At 53.8% G+C, this 27,975-nt stretch overlaps 1 protein-coding gene across 1 annotated transcript in view; it reads left to right on the plus strand.

Moving 5' to 3' along the window:
* Positions 1–11,611: 11,611 nt before the first annotated feature.
* Positions 11,612–27,975, plus strand: part of ARRDC1 (arrestin domain containing 1) — a gene marked incomplete at its 5' end in the record, with an annotated part of 35,958 nt that continues 19,594 nt past the window's right edge. The window contains one exon of the mRNA XM_083875678.1: positions 11,612–11,729. Coding sequence (XP_083731804.1) covers positions 11,612–11,729 — 118 coding nt within the window. The remainder of the gene's footprint in view (positions 11,730–27,975) is intronic.

Genomic DNA, 27,975 nt, shown 5'->3' on the forward strand with positions numbered 1-27,975 from the left:
CCAAGAGGTCACTTCTGCTGAGGGGTGTCTGCTGAGGCAGATCCCTGAACTGAGGTTCTCCCCACTGGGGGATGAATAAAGCCAGCAGTTAACCCTGAGCAGAATCCCTCTTTCTTACCTGTTGTTGTCACTTGACTCCTTCAGGCAAACAAGAATTCAAGGGATCAGTGAGGTTCATCCAGCTATTGAGCTGTACCCTTTCCTATCAAGGTGTCAGGGCTGGCTGAGGCAGAGACAAGACACCTCTACAACCTGGCAATGCCCAGTGGCTTTTCTTGTATTAATTCTGCTGAATCCCTCTCCACATCCAAGCTGATGCTCAGCTCTGGGGAAGGGGTCAGGCTTCTGAGACCTGCTGCACTCTCACTGCTGGGAAGATGCAGCAATCAGACTTTCCAGGAAAGCCCGTTACCATGGCAGGGCCTGGCTGCTGCTGCTGCAGAAAAAAAAAAAAATAATCTAGATGGTGCAAAGCTGAGCAATCCTGAGCACTGCAGAGCCCTGGGGCAGCACTCACTGTCTGGGGGATGTTTGGCCTCAGGGGGAGCAGTCTGGGTTAAGTTGGGGGTTGTACTGGGTGTAAGAGGAGCCACCAGGCCTGTCCTCCTGCTCCTGGGAGAGGAGGCAGCAGAGGCTGTGACACTGCAGAGCAGAGCAGCCCCTGTCCCTGCTTGTTTCAGTCCCACTGAGATGGGCAGAGTCCCCATGAGGTCACAGCAGCACTTGGTCTTTGGCTTGAGAAAGTTCTGCAAAGAACGCAGATGTCCCAGGTGTTCCTATCAAAGGAGTCCTTAATGCCCTGCAGCAGCTCCCTGTGCTCACCCCAGCACCCTCCTGAGCCCTCAGTCCTCCTGATGGGGGGACAGGGCCAGGAAAGCCAACACAGGCCCCCACCAGCTGCAGGCTGAGAGCTGCATGGGGTGTCAGGCCACTAAAAGGTGATAATGGCCATGAGCAGCCTCACCTGGATCCCAGCCCAGGGGCCCTGAGATGTTCATTTAAGCTCTGCCAGAACCATCACTCCCTGTTCCAGTCTTACTAAGGAGTGTGGGTCCCTGTGTTGGTCACCCAGACTTTAACCCTGGACTGCAGAGCTGCCAGAGAATCCCCAGGCTGTGTCTGGCCCTGACTGTCCTCACCAAGCCTCATCCTGACCTGCAGCTTCATTCTTCTGGCTTGGTTTCAGACCTGTCTTATTGTAAGGAACATTCTGATGATTTGGACTCCTGGATAAACATGTCTAACCTCCCAGGATGGGAACAGAGGGACAGGCCTTTGCTGGTGAGACTCTGCCCTGTCTGAGGAATCTCTTCTGGCTTCCTGGACCTCTGGGAGCCCCTGGCCTTTGCTGTGCCCTGATGGGTGAGAGAGGTGGTGGGTGGAGGGTACAAACCACCCTACAGGAGAAAATCAAGTGTAGGGTGTAGGGAATTCAATTTCTTCCTCAATCCTTACTTCCTGCAGCTGCTGAGGTGCAATGCCAGTGATGGGATGTGCAGAGGATGATGAGCTGCAATTGCCATAAATACCTTTCTCTTTTTCCTCTAAGCTTCTTGCAGCTTCTGTGGGTGCTTGGGTTGCAGCAAGGGAGGCCAGCAGTGAAATTGCATCAGCAGAGCTGCCCAAGAGGAGGAGGGAGAGGCTGGGCTGTAACTGCAGCCAGGCAGGTGGAGAGATGATCCAAACCCAAATGAAGCTCTTTCTCCTGGTATTTATAGATGAAGCTATTTCTCCTGGTGCTGCTCTAGCCTGGTAACTGTAATAACACAAATTGGATGCATTTGTTGGCCTTGACTCCCATCAGGGCAGGTGTTTTTGGTAGCTGAAATGTCAATGCAAGGCAGGTTTTAGGAGGACTGTGTAAAAATAGCTGTAATGGGGCTGGGATTGTGATATTTGTCCATGGCAGGAGTGTGCAAAGGTGGTGAGGGCTGTTGGGAACAGCTGCTAGTAAAAGAACTGGTTTAATTCTAAACTATCTTCAGCTCCCAGCATAAAGGGAGGGTGGGAAAATATAACTGTGATATTGTAGTTCAGGGAAAGTAAAAGTTTGACAGAATTGGCAGCAGCTGATTTATAAAGAAACTCCAGCCCTGAGGGATAAAATCAGTCTGGGGAGATGTAGCTGGGGTGATTGTCTTGTCCTGGAATGAGCTCCATGGAGATGGATCCACACTGTGCCTGGGATGTTTTCACCTCACCCACATGTTCTCAGGGAGATGAAGCATGCTGTTAACAGTTATCCTGGCTGTATTAATTCAGGCATACTAAGTTCTTTTCCTTCCTTCTCCTCAGGCCAAGCTCCCAAGGCTTATTAACCAGCTCTTCAGTGCTCAGCATGTGTTTTCTCACTGCCACACAAAATATGGGGAAGGAAAAGGCTGTTTGGGTCTTGTACATCCCTCAGCGCTGCTCTGTCCTCCTTTGCTTTCTGACTCATGCTGTTGGAACGAGCTGACCTGCTCCTGGTTTTCAGTTTAATGGATGAATCTCTTGGATGTCTGTATGTGGTCTCCAAGGCTCTGCCCCCCTGGCTGCACCCACTGGGTGTTTCTCTGCCTCCTTCTGCTAGGCTGCACCATCATACCTCCCCTGGGTGCTGGAGGCTCTCACTGTTGCCCCTGATGTGCTGCTCGACTCAGCTCCTTTGGGATTTTGTGTCAGGACACATCCCTGGAGTGGCACAGTGACTTCAGCTCCCGTTGTCCAGGTGGGAAAACTGGGTGGTGGTACCTTGGCAGCTTTCCCCAGAGAGGCAGCGGACAGGGAAGCTCACCTTGCTCTGCTCCCACCAGTGTGGGAGGTGTGGAGGCTGGCAGAGTACTGAGGATGCTCTGATGGCTCTTTCCATCTCTGTGCCCATGGTGACAGGTGCTGCCTCCCCAAGGCAGTTTTGTCCCCAGGTCCATCCCTGGGCCACACCAAAATCACCACACTGTATTTCAATTGTTGCCATCCTACACTCCCAAATGACCTGAGAAAGTGGGATGAGCAGTTTTCCTCCTTGCAGTGAGCTAGTGGTTCCTGGCAGAAGGAGTGCCCCAGGGGCTGCTGCTAGAACCTGTCAGGAGCTGCTCCGTCCTCTGGGGACAGTGTGATTTTTGGCAACTGGCCCAGTAGAAAGGCTACAAAGCAGGCGGCTGCATATGTGTCATTGCTGCCTGGTCAAAGGGTGAGAACACATTGTAGAGTCCTCCTCAAACACATCATAGATCCATAGATCTCCCTTCAGGTGCTTTACCTGCCACCAGCTCAGCTGTTGGTGCACGGGCTGGAGGTTCTGGCACAGGCAGGGACTCACCTCAGGTAAGCAGCACCGTGCCAGGGTGTGGATGGGGAAGGCATCGCTCCTGCCCCGGCACTGGAGGCTGTTCCAGTGCTGCCTCCTGCTCTGGCCAGGACAGGTTTGTCAGGTGTGACTCACCTGCCCGCGTGACGGCTCTGCCTGGCCTCGGAGCCGTGACCTTTGAGTCTGGACTGTGAGCTCATGGAAACCCAAATAATGACTTGGGAAAGGGAAATACCTGGTGAGGGACAATCCCCAGACAGTCCTGATTAGCAGGGATTGGAGCAGCAAGGTGAGATGGGGGAACACCTCTGCTCTCCCAGCTTTTTCCCCAACATCCCCCTCTGATGCAGCCAGCCAGCAAACTCCTTTGGAAAGCATTACTTCACAAAGAGAAATGTGCCGAGGCTGACGGTGCCCTCGGGCAGAGCCAGAGCGCTGCTTCAGCAGCAGCTTGGGCTGAGGCATTAACTCCTTCCCCTGCCTGCCCGGCTCGGGGTGGTTTTCTGGCCCTTGTGTCAGCACTGCTGGGGTGCCATCCTGACCCTTCCCCAGGCTCTGCATGTAGCCTTACACCAGGAAGGGGTGGTTTTGCTTGGAAGGGGACTCTTGGCTGTGTCACCAGGTGTTGGTTGGGCTGTTCACTCCCCTGGAGCCACTCTCATCAGCAGGTGGAGGGGGGTCAGTGTCACCCTGAGCCTTGCTCCTCTGGGTGCATCTGCTCCTGCACCAAGCCATGGTTTGGCTCAGGTGTCCTGCTCCAGGATGTGCCAAGAGGGCTGTTCTCTGCACTCCTGCAGGAGCAGCTGCTGGGACATGTTTTTCCACACTGGGGATTGCTGTATTTTGCTCTGGACACATGGAGTGACTGGTGACGAGCAGGAAAATGAAGTGTTTTTCTCAGCAGTGGGATGAGGAGATGTGAGCTGGGAGAGGGAGCGGGATTGTCTATGAGCTGTCACAGGTGTGGGAGAGGAGGAGGGGTGTTTGTGGGGACCCCACACCCCAGGGGTCTCTGTCACTGATGTGTCCCCTGGTGCAGCATCTCCTGTCCCCAGACCTGGGTTGTGTGGAGAGTTGAGGGATTTCTGAGGGATTTCTTGGTGACTTTTGTCCCTGGCATGTAGGTCAGGGGCCATGCCACAGCTTTTTATCAGCTAGAATTGGGACATCTGGGCTGCTCGAGTAAATTAATCCTAGCAGGGGGCTGCTAAGCCACACAGAGATCCAATCCTCTGGCTGGCAGTGGTGGTGGTCTCATGTCACCGTTGTCATCACTGGCTCTCTGTCACAGGCTGTCTCCCCTACAGCCGGCAATGTGGGAGTGTCCCTCGGGCAGTTCTGGGAAGAGTTCAGTGGATTTAGGTGAAAGTGCTTCAGGAGATGTGACTGTGGACCTTGCCTGGGAGTGGCTATTGAGATGTCACTTCCCTGACTATGAGTCTGTGGTGGAGAAGTGATGTCCCCACGGGGAGAGATGGGACCAAACATCAGGAGTGTGGGAAGAGCTGTTGGCTGGAGCTGTAGTGGATCACTGTCCTGGGCAGCCACGCTGAGTTATTGTTACAGGAGAAAAGGAGAGTAGAAAAACTGGGCAGTGAAGGGGAGGAAGGCATGAGAGCCAAGTCAAATACAGGATCCAAATGTCTTGCACTTCAGGTGGTGTCAGTGTTCTCTGCCTGCCCAGGACATCTCTTGGGGTGGCAGACAGGTGGGGATGGGGCTGCCCTGCTCCCACAGCTCAGTGTTTCCCTGGAGTAAACTCCATGACCCTTTGACCTCAGCCTGCTCCTGCGTGTGGAAAAGCAACTGCTGCCTTTCCCTGGCCCTGATAAACGTGGTGTAATTCTTGGTGTGGTCCTGTGCAGGGCCAGGAGCTGGACTTTGATAGCCCTTGTGGGTCCCTTCCAATTCAGGATATTCCATGAGTCTATGGATTCCATGAGTCATTTTGCAGTGAGGGAGAAATGCAAAATCCTGAGTGGTGCTGGACTATGAGAGTCCAGCCTGTGGTTTCAGTTTTTTCTCAGGCAAGGGCCCACTGGGATCACTGAGGTCGAGTGAGTGAATTCCCTTATTCCCACGCCCTGTAAGTTGTGCAAACAAACTGCCATCCCTGCAGATGCTGAATCACACAGGGAAGGGAGGACAAGCATCTCACCTTCCAATCCTTCTCCCCAGACCCACGCTGAGCAACGGGAACTCTTCCAGCAAAGGAGAGCAGAAATCCAGGCAGTGCAATTAGAATTATAATAATAGTAATTAATGCCTTGCCTCTCTCTAAGGATTTTCTGGTGAGGCTTGCCAGGTGCTGGCTGGGCATTACTGATCAAAGGCACAGCACCCACGTGAAGGGGATGGGTGCCAGCTGGGCCACGGGACCGCAGTGCCTCAGCTGGGGACTCGCTCTCCTTGTCCTCATCTTTCTTCATGGCTGGAGGGGAAGAGTAGGAGGAGTTGCTTTAAGAATCCCAGGGATGAGGGTTAATGGATGGGGGAGAAGAAGGAAGAGGATGGAAGGTCAGGAGCAGCCTGTGTGTTACCCAGGGGTGCTCCTCTGGCCCCAGAGCTGTAGGGCCTGTGCAAGGGAATAAATGAGCTCCATTGCATTGACTCCTGTCTGTGCACGTGTCTGTATGTGGGAGGCTGCTCCTGCTCACACATTTCAGTCGACACACAAATGCCAGTCTGTGGGCTTGCACAGACACAAGCCAGCACAATAACACGGAGGCTGGAGAAAATGCTTTACAGGGAGAGGCTTGAAGAGCTCAAATTGCTCCGTTTACCACAGACACAGAGAGATGTCTTTATTCCAATGTGTTAACACCATCACAAGGAGAAAGGATGTGGACCCTTTAACACCAAAAAACAACAGAACAAGAAGCAAAGGGCTGAAGCTGCCAAAGTTGGTCTGAAGAGCATGTGTGAACGTTGGCACAAAGGGAGTGAGCAGTGGAAGCAAACTGACATGAAGGGGCCATGGCAGGGTTTCTCTCTCCTGGTGAAGAACAGTCCCTCTGGTGGTGTCTCAGCCAAGTTACTCCACAATCAGGCTCTCAGGGTGAGAGTAAGCCAAGGTTATTTGTTATGTCACATTTCAGTCTCTTTCTTTGCTCTTTGAGTGAGGCCTGGGGCAAGGTCTCGGGGTACATGTTGGTGAAGCATCTGTGGGCTGGAGCCCAAAGCAGCTGCCTGACCTGCCTGCAGAGCCCCTGAGCAGTGCTGCCTCCTGGCTCTGTGCTGTGGGTGGTTTCTGATTGCTTCCTGCTCTCCTCTCATCCTCTCGGGAGATGGGCTCTGGGGGCCCTTGGTGAGACCAATAGACAGGTGCAGCTCCAGCAGTGGGAAGCTGCTGCAGAGCCCTGGAACATTGTGCCAGAGCTGCCCAGAGAAGCTGTGGCTGCCCCATCCCTGCAAGTGTCCAAGGCCAGCTTGGAAAGAGCTTGGAGCAACCTGGCCTGGAGGAAGGTGTCCTTGCACATGGCAGGGAGAGGAATGAGATGGCTTTTAAGGTCCCTCCCAACCCAAACCTGTTTATAACTCTATCACATGTTGATCCCAGAGATTTGTACACCACTGGTGGGACATCCAAGCCCAACACCACCCTTGGGGAAGCTGCCTGGGAGCTGCCTCACGGATGAACCCACAGAAGGAGGACCAGGCACCTTGGCTGTGGAGAGAGACTTGGCTGAGGAGAGAGACTGTACACAGGGAGGTGTGGCTGAACGGTCCCACCTCTGCCTGAACTGGGGAAGGTGTCACCCTGAAACAAATGAGTAATTGTTGTTGCTGTTGGTATCAGATGACGTGATTTACCCGCCAGCAAATCAGCTGAGAAGCGGTGAGGCACTGAGTGAAGCAGGGAAATTATTTAGAAAGGTAATAAACCTAAGTGTGATATAAATACATCAGGGTAATGGATTTTATGTACACAAGGAATACAGAATGGGGTCAGTGGTGTAGGTAGCACAGGGAGCCTTCCGTGGCAGTTCACATCTGTGTATTTTATATTTTAGTTCGAGGGAAATTTAAAAAAAACTAAAATGCCAACTTCCACAAAGCTCTGCTGCTTTACTTCCCCCTCCATCACAGCCACTCCGGTGCCTGCCCCGGGCTCAGAAGGAGAGGGGAGAGGCTGGAAACACAAAACCAAGAGAATTTGAGGGCGCAAAGATTCATCTTGTAAGAAGAGAGCAGGAGAGGTGCCGGGCAGCACCTGCCAGGCTCGCCCCTCTCCCCTGCAGCCGCGAACCCCGGAGCGCCGGGGAGGTGGAAATGACCTCGGAGATGCAAAATGCCCCGGGGGGAACGTGCTGCTGCCTCACCCATCATTAACCTGGCATCAGTCACGGCCCAGGTGTGCCCAGGCATTTCCTCTCCCTCAGTTCCCTCGCTCTGCTCAGCCCCAGCGCGGGGGAAACTGAGGCACGGTCAGGTGCGGCTCTGCCTCCTCCGTGTCAGCGTGCACAGCTGGAAACTCCTGGAAAGACAAGAGGGGAACAAATCCAAGTCACAAGCGATGTCTGTGATTTAATGATAGAGTCTTGCTTGTCTGCACTTGCAGCCACAGCTGAGCCCTCTGTGGGCACATTTTGCCCACCTGTAACAAATTCACAGCTCCTCTCCCAGTACCTGTACTTGAAGCTCCTCTGAGTTGCTGGCAAAGCACGACTCAGGTGCTGCTGAAGAGGGTTTATTGATAATTTTTCCCTTTTAATAACTGCTATGTTCTTTGACAGAAAATTTCGTGTTCCTTGAAGTCAGGAGAATGTAGTGACATCTCAAAGGAAAATTTAATTCTAAAGCTTGTCTTGACATTTGTTTTTCTTCTCTCTTTTTAAATTTCCCTTTTAGTAAGGGGAAAAGGAGGAAGGGAGAGCACACAGAATGCAGAAGAAGTGAGATTTCCCACCACCACAACAAAACTCTTCAAAACATTTTTTTTAAAAACAAAACAGCAGTCAAAAATATCAGACAGCAAATCATGGCAGTTAACCAAACACCATTAGCTTACTTTTTTCTTAAGCTGCTCTGAGTTTTAACTCCAATGACTCTTCACACAAGTAGATAAGAGGGATGACTCCAGGGCACAGGCAAGTGAGCAAGGAGGCAGGAATGTCAATACACACTTTAACTGCAATGAGTAAAATCCTCCTGAATCTGGCATCACTGGGGGGGATGATGGGTGCCCTGGCACTGAATACATTAAATTATAGAATCACAAACTGGTTTGGGAATTTAAGGATCACCTAATCCCATCCACTGCCACAGGCAGGGACACCTTCCACCATCCCAGGCTGCTCCAAGCCCTGTCCAGCCTGGCCTTGGACACTTCCAGAGATCCAGGGGCAGCCACAGCTTCTCTGGGCACCCTGCGCCAGGGCCCCACACCCCTCTAAGTAAAGATTTTTCCTTCTAACATCCAATCTAATCCTGTTCTCTGTCAGTTTAAAACCACTTGTCACTATCTACCCATATAAAAAGTCCCTCTCTTTCCATTTTTAGAGAGACTTAGGTACTGGAAGGCTGTAATGGGGTCTCCCCAAAGCCTTCTATTAACTTAGCTCCAATTATATCCATCCAGTTCCATTTTACAGACTGCTCTACACATTGCAGCTGTGATCCAGGGGATGGGTCAGTGCTGTGGCATCGCTGCTGCCCACGACACGACAAGGGACCCTGTGTGTCTCAGCACAAGTCATTGCAGTGCTGTAGCTGTGCCTGGGTGCTTTTGTTCAGCTCCTGGTGCAGGAATCCTTTTTACTCACGTCGTGACCTTGGGCGAGCAACTTTGCTGTGCTTACAATTAACTTCTCCGCAAACAAGGCACATAAATCTCCGTGTCGGGAGAGGCTGTGGCACGGCACGAGAGGCTCGGGTTTGGTGAAGGGTTTTTCCACCCTGAGTTGTGACAAGTGTGACGTTCCTCTGGGACAAAGGTGCCAGTGCTGCCCCAGAGATGGGGTGGCTCCAGTTGTGCCTCAAACCACAAGCCTTTGGCCACTTTTCATGGGAGAAAAGGGTTCAGTAAAATCTGCTGTAGCTCAGGGTGTTTCTACCCCCCTCCTCCTTCTCCTCTTAATTTGTTTGGTTTTGCTGGCAGAGCTAAATAGGGGCTGCAGAGACTGATGAAAGAGGCTGCAGGCTCATCTTACAAAATAAAAAGGCTGGAGCAAATTGGCGTGCCTAGCCTGGGAAAACAAAAGCTAAGGGCAGCACAAGGAGAGCGGTGTGCGGACTGATCCCAGGGTACGCCCTGCGGGAGGAGATGAGCTGCAGAAAAAGCCTTGGCACACAAGACTGTTGAGTGTCTGTAGCCTGTGAACTAAACGCAGCCTGGAAACAAGAGGTAGCTCTTAAAGCACCGGAGGAGGGAAGGTCTGGAAAGGCTTCCCAACAGGAGCCCTGTGAGCCCAGGAAGTCCTTTGGTGCCCTGTGAAGGGGGTTCCAGGTTGTCACAACCACCACAAGGCAGCACTGAGTGTCCCACAGCCCCACATTCCCAGGGTGGTGTCACTGCAGGGCTGCAGGAGGACGTCTGTCTGTCCAGCCAGGTCCAGGCTGGGTGTGCTCTGCAGATAAACAGCTCCTTTTACACTTATTCATTCTGCCTGTGTACACAGCCTGCTTGCCAGCGGCCGGGAGGTGCCTTTTCCCCGGTGCTGCCTTTGGTGTGGGTTTTACAGATGTTTTTTATTCAATCAGGCAGAGAGGAGGAAGGAACATGGCAAATATATGAAGTGTGTGGGTCATTTCTGGCTTCCTGGGACACCCTGACCTTCACCCACTGATCCACAGAGAGTGTGAGGCTGTCGCTGAGTCCTCGGCCCCAGTCCCAGGTGGCTGCTGGGTCCCTTGTATTTGCCTCTTACTGGACACTTAAAGTGACTGGGTTATAAAAACAGGAGCAGGGAGAGGTGACAGCTGGGCCTGGAGAATTACAGGGAGGAAATGAGATTAGAGGGAGCAGGGATCACCAGGAGGCAAGATGGCCCCATGCTGGGCAGTCAGCTCCTTCTCTCATGGCCCGACCTCACAACCTGTGCTTTCCCTCACAGCCCGACCCCACAAGTGGTTCCTTCCCTCACACCCTGACCCCACAACCTGCTCCTTTCCTCACAGTAGCCAGGGATCCATCAGCTTCCCCCTCCCTCACAGCTGAGCCCCACAATCTGCCCCTTCCCTCCCAGCCTGACCCTACAAACAATCCCTTCCCTCCCAGCACAGCCCAACCACTGGAGCTGCCCTTTCCTTCACTACAGCCCAGCCCCACAAACAGCTCCTTCCCTTATAGTAGTCAGGAATACATCAGCTACCCCTTTCCTCACAGCCCATCCCCACGACCCTGCTCCTTTCCCTCAGCCTGGCCGCACAATTCTTTCCCTCAGCTCTCAGGGACCCCCACCATTACCCCCCTGCCCTCACAGCCCCAACCCCACGACCTGCTCCTTTCCCTCAGCCCTCAGGATCCCACCATTCCCCCCCTGCCCTCACACCCCGCGGCCGGCGCTGCCCCGCGCCTCAGGCCCGCCCCGCTCCACAATCTGCTCCTTCCCTCTCAGCCTGACCCCACAACCTGCTCCTTTCCCTCAGCCTGGCCGCACAGTTCTCTCTTTCCCTCAGCTCTCAGGGACCCACCATTACCCCCCTGCCCTCACAGCCCAACCCCATGATCTTCTCCTTTCCCTCAGCGTAGCAGCACAATTATCTCCCTTCCCTCAGCACTCAGAAACCCACCATTACCCCCCAGCCCTCACAGCCCGCCCCCACGACCTGCTCCTTTCCCTCGGCTCTCAGGGACCGACCATCACCCCCTTGCCCTCACAGCCAATTCCACGACCTGCTCCTTTCCCTCAGCCCAGCCAATTCCCTCACAATTCTCTCTTTCCCTCAGCTCTCAGGATCCCACCATTACCCCCCTGCCCTCACCCCCCGCGGCCGGCGCTGCCCCGCGCCTCAGGCCCGCCCCGCTCCACAATCTGCTCCTTCCCTCCCAGCCTGACTCCACAACCTGCTGCTTTCCCTCAGCTCAGCCAATTCCCTCACAATTCTCTCTTTCCCTCAGCTCTCAGGATCCCACCATTCTCCTCCCTGCCCTCCCAGCCCGCGGCCGGCGCTGCCCCGCGCCTCAGGCCCGCCCCGCTCCCTCAGCGCGGCCGTGGCGGGGCGGGGCGGGGCGGGGCCGGCGGGGCAGGCACAGGCACAGGCACAGGCACAGCGGGCACAGGCACAGGCGTGGGCACAGGCACAGCGGGTGCGGGCCGCAGGTACGAGCGGAGCCGGCTGAGCCCTCAGCGGGGGAAGAGCGGCCGGGCCGGCGCGGCCATGGGGAAGGTGCAGCTCTTCGAGATCCGCCTGAGCGACAGCCGCGTCGTTTACAGCCCCGGCGAGCCGCTGGCCGGCACCGTCACCGTGCGGCTCTCGGGCTCGCTGCAGTACCGAGGTGAGCCCGCGGCCTTGCCGTGCCCTGCCGTGCCCGCGGCTCCGCGCTGGGCCCGCACGGCGGGGCGGGTATCCCGGGGAGGGGTTTACAGGCTGCTCCAGCCCGCGGGGACGGTGCTGGGCTTCCCTTCCCCGGCTCTGGGGCTGCCCCATCGCCGCTGCCATGCGGCGCCCGGGAGGGGCTGATGGCAGCAACCTGCTGGATTATTTCCTCCTCCGCTCCCTCCCTCTTACTTTTTGCTGCCATCCCGTAAATAAGCAAACCAACCTCCCAAAACGAGCCGGCGCGGGGCTGTGGCACAGCAGCCCCCGGAGCTGGCGGGTGGGAGCGGGAGGTGGTGGAGGAGCTCGCCCGCCTCGTCCTGTTTTCCCGGAGTGGTGCGGCTTTCCCAGGGCTGTTGGCATCGCCCTGGAATGGCCCCCGAGCCCCGAGCCTGGTGCCCTGGGTCGGATGGAGCCCGAATGTGTCAGGCAGGGCGATGGGAGGAGGTGGGCGATGCCGTGTCCCGGTGGGCAGCAGCCCTGCCTCGATAGGGAAGGAGGAGATGGGCGATGCTGTGTCCTGGCAGGGGCTGCATCTATCCACCGGCAGCGAGCAGCCGTGTTGGAACATCTGGAATGAAGTCGGGCGTTTGAGTTGTGGTTCTGTTAGTGTGGGGCATGTCCGGGCTGTGTGCGAGGTCCTGTGTGTGTGCCAGGGCGGACAGAGAGTGCCCGCTGGGCAGCCGTGGGCTGGAGCAGGAGGTGTTGGGTCTATGGGGGTTGTTGTTGCTCCACGCGATGCTCAAGCCATTCTCTGGCTGGTGCGGTGTGTCCGGGCCGAGGGATGGGGCTGGACTGCAGGGAAATGAGCTGCGGGGCTCGGATCGCCCAAACCGGGAGCTTCCACCCCCGCCTTAGAGAAGTCATTCGCATTTGCAAGTCAGCTTTGTGCTCAGTGCTGTGGAAATGTGAACCGATTTGCTGTTTTCCCTGAGGTCTTGCTTTGCTTCTCGTGTGTGCGTGCTGCTTCCTTTGTAACAAATTATTGGAGGGGGGGAAAAAAAAAGACCAAGTAATGTAAAATGTGAAGTCTGTGTTCAAGAGCTGTCAGCCCGGATGATGGTGCCTATGCTTGCTTGCCTGTGCCTGGCTTTTGCGAGCACCTCCCCGGTTGTCTGCAACAGCTTTTGGAAGCTTCTTGTGGAAATAAAAGTATCTAGGACAAGTTTAAACTTGTAGCCTGTTTAGCTCCTGTCAGAGCAAAACAGTTGCAGATCCGGCGTTTATCTCCTCGGAGAGTACTCCCAGACGCACTTGTTCCAGCAAAGATGTTCTTAATGAAATCTGGCTGACTTCTCTCCCCGGCCCGTCCTGTCGACTTCCATCCATTCCTGAAGGTGTTTCTTGGGAGGGACAAGAGTTTGGCCTTGGAGGGTTTGGTTTGCTGCCTCTAAAACTCCCATTTGGAGAGGATCTACCAGGTTCTACTCTACACCAGCTCGCCTTTGCTGCCCGGTGTTGTTGTAGGGAAAAGGGAAGGTGTGTCTTCGTTCTGGACCTTCTTGCTGCTTCCTTATTGCTTTGATTCTGAAAAGCATCAGGGTCTGGTGTTAAGTACAGGTCCTGAACTCGGGGAGGGGTTTTGCTGTGGGATTTGGTGGTTGGGGCTAGCGCGGGGATTTTGGTAAGAGCTGGGGCAGCTGCACTCTAGGAAAGCTGGCAGAAGCACTGAACCAAAATCTGAGGTGGGCTCCATGTGGTTGAGGTCACCTGAACAGGTCTTTAATGCTGAGTTTCCTGTACAGTGGTTTCATGAGCTGAGGTAGAAACTTTCCATTATTGGTGTCAGAACTCACCCAGTTAAATCACATTTGGATGTGAAAACAGCTTCTGTCAGGCACAAGGTGACTCTGCTGTGTGTTCTCTCTCTTGCTGTGTGTGTTATGGTCTTTGGTGCTTAAACCCTCCATATTTGATCTCCTGGGCACCCTCTCCTTCCTTCTGGATCAAGGAAATGTCTCACCCTCAGAGGAAGAGGCTCTTGTAGCTTCTGAAACATCCTTTTGGTGCTGAAAGAGGTCATAAAGGGACTTGTGAGCTCTGTGGGCTCAGCACAGGAGGGATCAGACATCCTGACATGCTCTGCCTTCCTGCTGGGCTGTGGGGAGAGCTGGGTGGCATCAACTCATCTTACACTGTACATACCCCCCCACACACCTTCTGTGGCCAGCTGTGACTTTCCAGGCTGATAAACTGCTTCGAGGAGAAGACACAAAGTCCTCACCCCTGCCAGGTGTGGCCCACAGCACCGCGATTTGGTGGTTTCCATTTCCCGAGCCAGGCGAGCCCTGGGTGCTGTGGTGTGTGAGATCACAGCCGGAACCGGCCCGTAGGTGACTCCTCACACGGTGACTTCTGACTCTTGAAAATTACGCCTTCTGAAAGGTGACGGTGCGAACAAACAGAGCTCCTAGTGCCTTGCTAAACACAGGAGAAATCTTGGGACAGCGCAGTTGGGGACACACCTTTTGGGGATCATAAATGTTCCCACAGCTGGGGGTTAGATTTGTTTCTTTTTTAATTATAGATTTTTTTCCCCCCATAAGTTGCTAGGAAACTAACTACTGGGTACTTATCGGTACTTAAGCAGAACAAAAGGGTCCAAAGGAGAGGAGCTGTAGCACCTGGCTACAATTCTTTGAGTCTCTGGGGGTTTCTCTCAGAGGAGGGAGATAATGCGAGTTTTGGGGGCAGGAAAAGGACAGGACTGGGGGAGGCTTCGCGGGGGGAGTTCACTGTCACCGCCGGCTCCGGCCCTGGGAGATCTACCATCATCTATCTGCCCCTGTGCCCAGGAGTTCTGAGCTCTTCCTCCTGCCCTGCTGGAGCTGGGCCAGCCCTGCCCCGCTGTCGCGGCTTCTTCAGCGATGCTTTGAGGCTTTTTGCTGCTCTGTGGCCCCGCACCCCCTGCCCTGCCGGGGACACCCTGCCCTTCCAGCTACCGGCCCGGGATTTTCCACCGTTCTAGCCTGGTGCTCTGAGAGTCCTGCAGGGGTATGGAGATCAAAATGCCCCGGGTTTTGTGAAGGCAAAGCCCTCGAGGTTCCTGGTTCTGTTTTGTTGTTAATGCTGTAGTAGTTGTTGTTTGTTTTACTTCGTTATACATACTAGTAAAGAACTGTTATTCCTATTCCCATATCTTTGCCTGAAAGCCCCTAATTGCAAAATTATAATAATTTAGAGGTAGGACATTTACATTCTCCAGTCCAAGGGAAGCTCCAGCTTTCCCTGGCAGACACCTGTCTTTCCAAACCAAGACACCCACTTAGAGTGGCGTCAGTGCCAGCCCTGCTGCCTGGCAGTGAACACTGCTCAGGAGTGCATCATCTTCAGCTGACCTTGCAGCAGCATCACAAATACCCACTGCTCCTTGGTGACCCACGGGGACCTTCTGAGGAGCCACACTTCCTCCTGTGCCTGTGCCAGGGTGAGGAACCTGCCCAGAAAACTTCCAAGCCTCGGGGGAGAGCGCTGATGGAAACGGAGAATTCCTAATCATTGTGCCTGGTTTGCTGGGTAAATCATCAAACGTGTGTGTGTACAAAGAATAATTAATCTCACAGGAAGCTTGTGCAGGGACAGCTGGAGATGGAGTTAATTTGTGGGGAAGGAGGAGGGAAGCCAGTTCATTTGGAGCAGGGCAGGCAGTCCTGGTTGCCGGCAGGAGCATGTGGGAACAAAGGCTTTTGCTGCCTGGAGATGCTGGAGCACTTTCCTCTCAACTCTGTGGCTTCCAGGGGCCATGTGGCTTATTTTGGTCCTGCCTGCAGTTCAGAGAGGCTTCAACAAGTGTAATGTTAAAATAACAGCCCTCTCTGCCAGGTCACTGAGAGTAAAGAAACAGCAAGTGCTTTCCTGAACAGATTTCAGCACGTTGCTATTCTCTACTCTGTTATTTGGCTGCCCAGGTTTATGCAGGGATGACTTGACTTAAAAATCACTCCCTTGAACTACAAAGCTCCACACACAAGTACACAAGTGTTAGTTCATGCTCTAGAAATACAGATGCATAATTCCCATTTCTGCAGAGTCGGAATTTTCTTCTCTTATCTTATCTTAAATCTAGTAAATATTCTCACTTCTCATATGGAGAACAGGGAAAGCTGGTGGTGAAGGGGGATGAAGAGCAGGGCTCTGAAATCCTGGGTCATGTGTCCAAACTAAAAGGTAACTTCTGTTCCCTGGAAGGGCAGCAGGGAGAAGTTTGGGTTTGGTGGTTCTGACGTGTGTGTAACCTGTGCCCTTCCTGAGGGGAAGGGATGACACCAAAGGACTCTGTTGGCCACAATTCTCCTACCACTTGACCTCTGGTACAGTAGAAAACATTGTTCCTGCAGGAAGGCTGTGGCTTGGGAAAGTGCTGAGGAAAAGGTGGATTCAGTCCCTGCATAGTGGTCTGGCTCTCTCCTGAGTCAGAATTTTGTCTGTAAAGGAGGGTTGGAAATCCCTGTGCTGGCAGAATGGGTCACCTACTCACCACTGGGACAGCAGGGACCCCATGGCTGGTCCCTGCTTTGGGGTGCAGTGTGGGCAGGGAGCTGAGCAAGGCCTGGGGGTTTGGAGGGCAGGAGCAGCACCAGGATCACTGTCCCTGGTGATCCTGGCAATGTCCCATGAGGTCCTCAAGCTGTCTGGATGAGGCCAGGCTGGCACTGCTGCACAGAAATGCTCATGGATGACTCCGCAGCATCACACCCACAGGCTGGATGGCTCCAGCTCTAGGGGAGCTGGATTAACTTTCTTTTCTCACTGTGTGAAGCTCGACAGCAGGGAGCTGTGTGGCCAAGTCTGTCCGAGGCTGGGGAACAAAAGAGGGATTTTTGCTCTCCTGGCTGGCTTGCTGCTAGAGCTCCAACTCCTCTGGAGTCAATAACTGATCACGAGATGGGTTTGTGTCTCTGGTCCCTGCAGTGAGCTGCTCTCCCTGCCTGCACACCCCTTGTGCTCAGCTGAAACACTGTTTGCTCCTCCTTGGCAAGGAGACGTGCCAGGGCCTCCCATGCATTGTTTAACAAAACGGGAGGACAAGTGGAGTGGAGCTCTGTCTGTCTGATTTGCTTCCAAGTGTGACAAACGGGGTGTGAGTGCTTATCCCTTCCCTGGAGCGGCGCAGAGCTGTCAGAGACGTGGCTTATCTTTCAGGGCTGGAGTCAGGTAGGCGGCAGGGAGGCTCCCTGGCTGGGAGGAAGGAGCCTGTGGGTTTCCATCCCTCTCATCCCGAGGCAGCTCCCTGTTCCTGGCTGTGTTGGGAGAGCAGGAGCAGCCTGGGAGGTGCATGGATGGGCACGCTCCACTCAGAGCGTGTTGTGGAATATTTCGTGCTGTAAGTCATCCCCAGGGAAGGAGTTGGTGTGTAGAAGACACAGAGCTGTCACTTGACTTGATGAAGTCTTGCTGAAAACTCCCGTGGCAAATGAGAGGAGTTGACATGTGGATCATCCTCTGCTGTCCAGAGAGGGGATGCTCGGGCCCTTCCAAGAGAAGAAGAGGTGGGGTGGTTGGGTTGTGCTGCAGGGCTGCTGCAGCCCTGACCTGTGCCAAAGCATAGAGAAAGGTGTTCTGCCAGGCGTTGAGGAAGGTCTTTTTCTTCTCCTGCTCAGGGCAGCTACTCCTGAAATGGCCTGGCAAACGTGTCAGGGGCTGGGCTTTGGTTTGGTGCCTCTTTTCTTGAGGGCTGATGGCCGAGATATCCAGTGTACAGCCTTTAGGCTACTGCTGTGACCTCTGGAGTCTGGCAACAGGAATTGCTGTGCAAGTTAATTGCCTCTTTGTGCTGCTCTTAAAATCTGTCACTCTTCAAATCTCTGGTGGAGAAATGCAAAGCACTTAGGAGAGGAGAAAATGAGCAAAGGATCAGACTGTTGCCAGTCAGTGTATTTTTTGCCTTGTGCATGTGCTCAGAGTCACTGGGCTGCGTTCAGGATCTGAAACAGGTGAAATGGATCCATACCACAAAGGAGTTCAGGCTTCTGTCTGCTTGTGATGGGTTTTAAACAGCAAATCCACATTCCCCACTGTCTCTGATGGCAGATTAAAAGTAGGTGATGGGGTGTGCACAAGTCAGCTGGGACTGAGGTGTTTTTGCTGTCCCTCAGTTTGTGGGTGGAGGCCTTTTACCACACCCTGGGTACCTCTGGCTGGGTATTGCTCTGTGCAGAGGAGTGGTCACTGCCATGGGTTTGAATTGTGTGGCTTCAGTAAATTCTCACAGGTGTATTGGGATCTTGAGATGCTGTTTGATGGCACTGGAGAGGACATGGGGTGTCCTAATGTAAGTATTGAGCTGTTTTTGACCCCCTTGACAAGATGAGGGTGGCAAGCTCATGCCAACCTGGAATTACTTAGAGACCTAGTTTAAAAACATCCCGATCTCTGAGCGCGTTAATCTTCATTAAAAACCGGAATTTGTCAGATATCCATAGCAAAAGCTGTTTCCAAGAAGCATGAATCATTTCTGGAGCACTAATGCTTATGACTTCCACTCCTTTGTTCTTGCTGACGGCACTCTGCTCTCTGACAGTCGTTCTGGCTCAGGCAGCTCAGACCAGAGCAATTTGCTATTCATCCCTCCCAAACACACCCTCCTGAATCCCAAATATTCCCTGCAATAGGAGTGGGATAAAACTGGCTTGGAAGGCAACAACTCTAAGAGAGGAATGCTCACTGTATGGGTAAAAATTTGAGTCTTCTCAATGGGGAGTATCAGTAGGGGTCTGAATGTCAGGGGCAGAGGTTCAGCTCAGGTCCAAAATGTTCCTTTTCTGTCTGCTTGGATCTCTGAGGAGCCCAGCCTGACTATGAGGACTGTCTCACCAACTTGTAGCACTCCCAGCACAGCAAGGATTTGTTATGTATCTGGTGCTCTGGTGATAACAAGAGCATAAGTCATCTTTCCAAACTGATGATCTTGCTATAAATAGAGAATCCAGCTGCTTGTGTTGAATGGCATCAAAGAAAATCATAGGAGCAGCTCTTATGCTTAGTGAAGTGGATTCTGGCTGTTTTCTCTGAAGATGCTGGGGATGGGAGATTTCTTGACAACTGAGACGTGTGAAAGCAGCACACGAGAACTCAATGTGATGTGGGAAATCTTCATCAGGGAGCAGGTGAGGCTGGGATCTCCCATCCCAGACAGGATCTTCATCAGGGAGCAGGTGAGGCTGGGATAACCCATCCCATGATGGGATCTTCATCAGGGAGCAGGTGAGGCTGGGATCTCCCATCCTGTGATGGGATCTTCATCAGGGAGGAGGTGAGGCTGGGATCTCCCATCCTGTGATGGGATCTTCATCAGGGAGGAGGTGAGGCTGGGATCTCCCATCCTGTGATGGGATCTTCATCAGGGAGCAGGTGAGGCTGGGATCTCCCATCCTGTGATGGGATCTTCATCAGGGAGCAGGTGAGGCTGGGATAACCCATCCTGTGATGGGATCTTCATCAGGGAGCAGGTGAGGCTGGGATCTCCCATCCCAGACAGGATCTTCATCAGGGAGCAGGTGAGGCTGGGATAACCCATCCCATGACAGGATCTTCATCAGGGAGCAGGAGAGGCTGGGATAATCCATCCCGTGATGGGATCTTCATCAGGGAGGAGGTGAGGCTGGGATCTCTCATCTAACAAGAACCTGTCTGTGCTGGTATCCAGCCAGAATGAGGAGGCACTAAATGCAGGCTCGCTTTACTGCTTGTAAATAAGGCTCTTCAGGAAAAAGCCCTTGAAACCTCCTGTTCCAGGAGGAGGGGAGCTGGCTCCAGGCTCGTGCTTGGGAGCTGCAGCAGCACTAAATCATTTGGAGGTGTCTCAGCAGTTCTGAGTGCTGAGTTGTGAGTTCAGTGCTTGGGGCAGCAGGAGGATGGACCCTGGTGTGGTTCCACATGGTTTTCTGACTCCTTGCTGCTGCCTCCTCTCCCTGTAAGTGGGCTCCAATCCCTCACACCAAAACTCCTGTTCCCAGGATGGCAGAGCAGTGAGTGTGCTGCTTTAGTCCTTCTCCTGCTGTGGAGAGAGAGAGGTTTGCTCTGGACACTGGGTTGTGACAGTGTGGTCTGTGCTGAGTCCTTGCAGCCCCAGGAGTGTCCAGCCTGTGACAGACCTCCTGTCCCACCAGGAACTGGGCTGACCTCCTTGTCTGCAGTGTGGGTGCCCAGGAGCATCCCTTGAGCTCCAGGAGGGGATGGAGAAGTGTCATCTCTCCTGAACTTTACATCTGCAGGGCTGTCTGTTGCTGAGGCCAGGAGAGCTCTGTCTGGCTGTGTCATGGGTGGCACTGAGGGTCTGCCAAACTGAGCACCAGCCAACAGGACTTGTAGCCTCACCTCTTAGAAAAGGCTATCTGAGAGTCTCAGAAGAAAATGAGTGTGAGTCAGTCCCGCAGGCAGAGCCTGGCCCACAGAGGACCTGCTGCTCTGGTATTACAGTAAGCCTGTTAAGCATGAATTTCCAGAAGTCTTTGAAGCGTTTATTTAGAAAGAGTCTGAAAAGGGAGTAGGCTCTGGTGAATAAACCTCTTTGTGGTGTGTAGGGAAACCTGATCAGTCAGCTGTTTTATCTCCTGCAGTGGCTTCTGCACCCAGCGTGGAGGGTGATGCTCCTGGGGCGGGGGCACGGGGGCTGTCTGGGGAAAGAGCTGGTCAAACCTGCTCCAGGCTGTGGGAAGAGTGGAGCAGGGCTGGCGGTGGTCGCACACAGAGGTGTGTTCCCAGGACAGAGGTGTGTTCCCAGGACATCAGAGAGCTCAGCCTCCCTGCCTGCTCCTTTTCCATGGGAACTGCAGCTCGTTCTGCCGGCGAGGTGGGGAAAGGTGCCAGGCTTTGCACTTGATGGGAGAAGAACAAGTGAGTTTGTTAATGAGCTTAAAGGGGCGTTTTCTTACAGCAGCATCCAGCACATCCCCCCTGGGACCTGCAGTGCTCTGTGGTAGGTTGTGGTGGAGTTTCTTGCCCAGTTCTTCCTTTTTTTAGACAGCCAAGTCAATTGTACCAGAATATCTTAACTCCTCTGGCCCAAAGTAGTGTTAAGTGCTGGGTGGAAACCTATTTCACTTTGGGCAAGCTATAAAAAAAAGAGATTCCTCGCTTCTGTTTTAGCACTGCTCAGCCTGAGGAAGGGTGGCTGTGGTGCCTGGCTGGCTGAAGTGCTGAGTGCTGGCAGGTCCTGGCATCCATCAGCATTCCTGTGAGCCAGGGTGAGCTGCTGATTCTCTTCCACTTGTCTGGCTGCATGTTGGGCATCTGGGACTTGCGTTCCTTTCCCACAGGGCTGCTCTAGAGGCCAGGTGCTGAAGATTAAGATACCCTGACTGCTTCTGTATGTACAGCCTCGTTTTGCTTGCTTAAATTCAGGGTTCACGAAATCCAGCTTATTACCCAGCTCCCCTGAGAAGGATGGAGTAAATTAAATCTACATTAAATTTGTTAAAATAAATCTGTCTTCTGTAGGGGATCATAAGTAAAACTTTTCTGGACCCTGCTGAGATCCTGAATATGAGATGTTCCCATGCCAGGCTGGCAGCTGCAGGCCCTGCCTGGAGCTTGATCCCATCCCAGCCCATCCCACCTGAGACCAACAGAGGCTGTTTTCTCATGGATGGCACGAACAGAAGTGAGTCTCAAATGCAGCTCTAGGAGGAGAGCAGGCACTAAACAGGTCACAGTTTCCCACTCCAAATTTTTGTCCAGAGAAGCAGAAAGGAAGGAAATTTTTCAAGATTAAAGTTGGCTTCACACCCTGGAGCAGTTGAAGCTCTGCAGGAAATGTTGCCTCCATCTCTCCTCCAGCCTTCTGCTCCTCTGCAACCTCTCTGCTTTTCCCCTCCAATACTTGGAGGGATGGATGCTGGGAGAGGAGGAGGAGGCTGTGAGTGCTGGCAGTGTGGCTCAGGTGGGTGGCTGGCACGGAGATATTCCTGGGGAGCTGTGAGATCTGCCTCTCTCTGCCAAATAGTTTCTTGCTGCTGTTTGATCTGGCTGTTCCCAGCTCTCAGTGAGGTGCCTGTGTCTTCCAGCCTGGCCTGGGAGGAAGAGGATGGGCCCTCAGCACGCTGGGGTGGGGCACAGTTACTCTCCTTGCAGGAGTGCCCAAGGAATGGCATCACTGACCTCTGCCCTGTGTGTGGCAGCAGCAGGCACTGTGTGGAGCACCTCTGCTGGACCGTGCCACCTGCTTAGGATGGGATGGCAGTTTGGGCTCCCAAAATTGGTCTGAGACACTGCCAGGACATGTCCAGGCTGGTATGGTACAGCCACCTCTGCCATTGTGAGCTCTTGAGCACAGCAAACCCACTTCTCCCCACCTCTTCCCAGTCTGTGTGGCTCAGCACTGGGCCCTACATCAGTCTGAAGCTTAAAAAAGGTCCCAGACTTGTCCTGGTTTTGCAAGAGGCAGTTTTGGAGAAAGGATTACCCCAGCATCCCCTCTGAAGGAGATTTGGGGAGCAGTGGGGTGATCATAGCAGCAGTAGCATGGTGGGGATTGGGATGAGGGGCTGGAGGGGCTGAAGCCCCCTTGGTCAAGCCCTGAGTGCAGGTGCTGTGGTGTTTCCTGCCTGTTGCTGAGGAGCTGCCCCGGCAGATCCAAGGCACAGACTTTGTGGCACATGTTAATCCCCCTCCCACAGTCTGTGTGGCCTGGTTCACAGATGAGTTTTCCCCCTGCAGCCCGATGTGTGCAGAGCCAGGCTTGTTAAGTGTGCTCATCTGAGGATTTAATTCCAGATGTTCGAGATGACCCCCTCCCTCTGAGGGCAGCCAGCGTGCTGGTAAAACACTCTGATGCTATAAATAAACTGTCGGCTCCACAAGGGAGAAAAGCCTTCGGTTTGAGCAGGAGTTTGTTCTAAACAGGAGCCCAAGAGTTGGCTTTCTTGTCTCAGGATTTATGTTGACCCTTGGTTTTGGGGAGGAGCTGGAAAATGTGGGTTTCCCTGTTGCTCTCAGCCTGATGGAAGAAAATGCTTGCAACGGGGGGGAAGGATTGATCTGCCTGGGAAAGGGCTTAGACAAGATTTGTTTTCCTGCTTTTCTGCAGGTAACACCTGCCCAGCCTCCCTTTGGAGGCTTCTGCATTGCTGGAATGAGGACATCCTTGTGTGTCCATAATACCTGCCCCTCCTCATGCTGGACTGGAGTTTGGCTAAAATAATTCATGCATAGCTGAAATAATGACTGTGGGTCACTTTGCCCCTGTGGCAGAGCTGCCACTCCCCTGGGGTTGCTACAGGTGGAGCTTTTCCAGGCTGTCTTGAGGAGCTGCCTCAGCCTTCCTACAGTCTGGGGCTGCTTTTGAGGGGTCTGGGGGGCCTGCAGGTTGGGTGGGACATCCAGGTGGGTCCTGCTGCCTCAGCCTGGCAGTGGATATGTACAACCCCATTGCCACAGCCAGGGCAAGAGGCACTGCTGACTCTTGGGATGGCATTTGCTGAGCTTGGATTTGCAGGGCTGGCTCTGCTGCCCTGGAAATCAGCACACTGAAAGGTCAGGGAGGAGGGAGGGACTGTCCTTGCATTGCTGTGAGGGGTTTGGCCGGTCCAACCCCTTGCAAGGTGCAGAGGGCAAGTGCCAGCCTGGAGAAGGAACAGCTGAGCAGCAGAGCCATTGCCTCCTCTTGCTCCTGGAGGGTAAAATATGCTAAAGTTTGTGCCACTGCAGTGGGGCTGCAGCTGGGATTGTGTGTGGCAGGAGCATTGCCACAGGCAGCAGGATGGGCACAGAGAGGGCTCAGAACTGCACTAGGAGCCCTCTGCAGCTCCCAGCAGAGCTGTGCTGGCTGTGAGACTGCGATGGCTGGCAGGCTATGGGAGGTGGGATCAGCCCCTGGGTCACGGGGAGCAGCAGCCAAGTCCTCCAGGAGCTGGAGGCTGCTGGTGCTGTGGGAGATGCTGCTCCATGTGTCAGCTCTAGACAAAACACCTCCCAGGGCTCGGCTACAGGCTTGGATTTGAGTTGAGATGGAAAGCATAGACGACTCTTCTAGACAACTCCTCTCCTTCCACATTAGAGGGCAGCTCCCTTTTCTGTCCCTGTGCTGGTTCTTGTGAAGGAAGAAGATAAAAACCTCTCCAGACAATCCTTAACCTTGTGCCAAACCCTGTGCTGCCTCCAGCACTTGTAAGCTCTGCTCTTGCCTCACTGGCTTGGGAAATGCTCAAGACTATTTATGTCTCAAGAATTGACAGGATGGACCCAGAAGGACGGGGACAGCTGAGATTTAATTAGGAGCTGTTGGTTTAATTAGTAGTGTCTCAATATATTCACACTCGAGGGAGTTGTGTATCTCGTGAGTTTCCAGCCTTCCTGCTCAGTGCTTTCTGTCTGAAGCTATACGGGTGTGTTTCTGTGTAAAGGCCAGCAGTAAAAAAACCTCATCCTGCCCCTCTCTGTATCCACTTTTCATGGAACTTTTCTAGGAATTATCCAGTCTCTACAAACTGGGAGTAACTTGCTCTGCCTGTGTGTCTTGCTCTCTCCCAGGTTTTCCATTTTCCCAGTGTTATCTGTTCCTGCTTTGCTGGCAGTGTGGGGAACCTCAAGCCTCTCATCTTCACCTAGATTCATGGCTGGGGGATCTCAGGGTGTACCCAAACCTGTGATCTTTGAGATGTCACTCCAAGGTGGTGCTGTGTTTTGATGTGACCCCCTGCTGCCCATCCTGTGACATCCTTCTGTCAAAGCCAGGTCCCTACTACCATGATTTAGGGAGAGGTTGGAGCTTAGGGGGATCCTTCAGCCCCTTCTCCCCAGTCTGCTTCTGGCCCTGGGATGGAAAATGGCTCATTCCCAGCTCATGGATGCTCTGAGTCCCTGCAGCTCTGGAGAGTCCCTGGCACCTTGAATCAGTTAAAATGTGGTGATCACTGTCCTGGCTCTGATGGAGAAGGATGAGGAAAGGAGGCCTGGTTTCCCCTTGCCGGTTTCCATGATATGAAGACTTCTCTGATGCAGACTCACTTGACTCCCAGAACTCCCACAGCACTTTCTCCTCCTCTGCTCCCTTGTTAGCTGCATCCAGGCATGCACAAGTTTTCCAAAGGGTATCTCGGTCCCTGGGTGCCCTCTGATTCCATCACTAAGGCGTGCCCTGGTCCCTTGTGCTGTGTGGGGTCACTGCAGGCACACAGTGGCTCTGCCATCCATCTCATCCCACGTGTGCAGGGCTGGGCTTCTCCTTCCCTGCAGCAGGGACTGCTGGAGCCTCTGGGTGACCAGACATGGCTGAGGCCACGAGGTGACCCGGGGAAGCTTCAGCTGGCAAAGTCCCAGGGCTGTTTGTAAGTGCCATGTCAGAGCTCAGGTGCCAGCTCTTCCTCGTGGAGACAGGGAATGACGGGAGGGTCTGTCAGTCCTGCCTGAGCTGCTGCCAACTGCGACAGCCACCACCTCCAACTGTGTCAGGTTGTGTCAGGGGCAGGCTCAGGCTGCAGAGCAGGGAAAGGCTCTTCCCCCAGAGGTGCTGGGACTGCCCAGGCTCCCCAGGGAATGGGCACAGAGCTCCAGGAGCCTTTGGACAGCACTGCCAGGGGTGCCCAGGGGGGGATTGTTGGGGGTCTGTGCAGGGTTGGGAATTGGACTGAATGATCCTTGTGGGTCCCATCCAGCTCAGGACATTCAGTGATTCTATGAACTGGTTTTGCTGCTTCTCCTGCCCAGCCTAGAAAACCCAAACTGACCAAGGTGCAGCAGCCTCTTCCCTCCCCCTCTGCCCATACCTGTTGTGGCAGGTGTGTGACACAGGTGGGACTTGAAGTCAGAGGCGTTCACTTAGGACTGGGGCTGAGTGCAGGGTGACCATTGAGCCTCTGCTTGCTCAGCCTGTGGCTGGATTTTGGAAGCAGGGATGTGCACACACAACCTGCCCCTGGCAGAGGAGGGGATGCCTGTGCTGTGCTTTCCTCACGCCCAAGGTGCCACACCAGCTCCCCCGAGGAGGGCAACTCACTGGGTCAGGAGAAAAAGCCGTTTGAAACCTACGGCTGCTCTCCTTAAATCACCTTGGAAAGAAGGCAGACGTGCCCAGCTCCTGGCATCTCTATTTTTACTTTGTGCAGAGATGGATATGGCTGAGCTGTCTCCTTTTATTTCCAGCATTTGGCGCGTGCTGCAGCGCGTTGCTAAAGATGTGTCTGGCTGGATGTGGAGCTGCCCGCTTCCCTGGATCCCTCAGGGACTCTGGGGGTGAAGGGCTCCTGCCTTCTGCATGGCTTCATCATTCACTTCTTCTCTTTGCCTCCCCCTTCCACTCCCCTTGCAGTTTTTGGACTTTGTTTTTTCCTGTATTTATTCAAATCAGCCTGGGTAAACAGAGAGCAGGAAGGAGGTGACTGGGGCCACTGGTAGCACTGGATTCCAGAGGCATTTTTAAGGGGTTTCTAATAACTGGAACTGGCCTGTTCTGATGCAGAAACTATTCTTATTTCCTCTCTCTGCAGCCTGGCAGTTCCAAGATTTCCTTGGAAAGGCTCAGGCTGTGCATTTTGCTTCCTGACAGGCAGGCTGACAAGCTCTGTACTCAGGTGGCTCCATTGCAGCAGCTGTGATGGTGCTGGTTTTGCCAAGTCTGTCCTGACAATGTTTTTAGGTTCCAGCTGCCCCCAGAGCCACATGCCTGAGCAGGTTGGAGAAGATGCTCCATAACAAATCTCTGCCCCCTGAACTGCTCCAAGACTTGTCCTAAGTGTGGTGACTTGGTGAGGGGACACTGGGAACTTTGGGGAGCATAGAGTGAAGGGGAGAGTGAAATTCCTTAGAACTTTTCAGCTTGAAATGCTGCTTTCTGTTGGCTTGGGGCTGGAATGTCAACGCCAGGGTGTGTGATGGTCAGGGAATGTGGCTGGAGAGGGCTTGGTGAGACTGGAACCCCTGGGAGCCCCAGAGCAATCAATCCCTCCAGGGGCTGTCCCTCCTCTCTAGGCACAGGATGCCAGTTTGGGATGTCAGTGGTTAATTGGGGAATCTCTGAGCTGACAGCTCCTGTGCTGGAAAACTCCTTAGCAAGCTGCAGAGGGATTTTTGGACATGGTCTGACTTTAGCCCTGGTGTTTGACCATGGCAGCAGGGCCCAGCCACAGGCTGGCTCTGAGTGTCAGACTGCAAACCCACTGCCTCTGCTTGCTGAGCCTGTCTGCTGTGGGAAGGGAGCTGGGCCACAGTGTGTGTTCCTGAGCATTCCCACCCACCTGCCTCCCTGGAACAGGAGAGCCTTCACACCACAGTGCAGCATCGGGCTGGAATCTGAGTCTGTCGGCCCCTTATCTGGGTGTTGAACAGATGGTGGTGATCTATAATCTCCTGTGGTGCAGGGAGGCTGAGGAGGAGCCTACTCAGGGGCTGCTGCTCCTGGAGGATGTGAACGTTCTCCAGTTTTTGGTTGGGCTTTTCTTGCTCACATCTCCTGTGTGAAAATGAGGGAATGGAGTGGGTGAGTCTGGGCTTGGTTTGACTGGATCCATCTGTGTTATGTGGGCTGATGCAGAGTGGGACAGGCTTGTTGAGCCCAGAGATGTGGCAGTGTGTCTGAGGTGGGAGCAGATACACAGGACAGCACCCTGCTGAAACCTTTCCTGCTCCTGATGCTGAGGCTCCTCCATGAACTTTGGCTCTGCCAGAGAGAGTATTGGATGTCCCCTGGGGATGTGTGGAGGGTTCACTGTGGTGGTTCACCTTGGGAGGGCACCTGTGTCTGCTCAGGTGTGCTCTGTGCAGTGCTGGGGGAGTTCCCATACCAGGCCATGATACCCTGTTCTTTCCCTGCCTTGGAAATGCCAAAGCACATCACAGACACAAACAAGGCAGTGATGTGTCAGCCTCGCTGCTCTATTGATGTTTGGTTAATGAGAGTTGGCATCTGGAGCTGCTTATCCTTTGTCCTTGAGTGTAGAACAACACTTGGGCTGCAAGGGGCTCTTCATCTCACAGCCATGATCAGCTGTGGGGGTATGGCAGGAGATCTGATGGGGAGGGATTTCAGACTTTAAACCCTGAGGAGCTCATTCCACCTGACCCCCCTCACTATGACTGGAGTAAAAGCTTTGTGTTGCCCCTGCAGTGAGGGCTGGATTTGGGGTTCTTTCCACCCTGTCTTGGGTCAGTGTAGAAGACAAGGTCACCTTGGCCAGGCTCTGGAGGGGCTGTTTGAGGTGTTTGCAAGCAGTGATAACACACAGCCCTCAGTGTTTGGGCAGGTGAGTGGAGGTGTTGATATCAATAGGCTA

Source organism: Zosterops lateralis (assembly GCF_965231275.1).
Source record: "Zosterops lateralis genome assembly, chromosome: 20".
Taxonomy (NCBI): Eukaryota; Metazoa; Chordata; class Aves; order Passeriformes; family Zosteropidae; genus Zosterops; species Zosterops lateralis.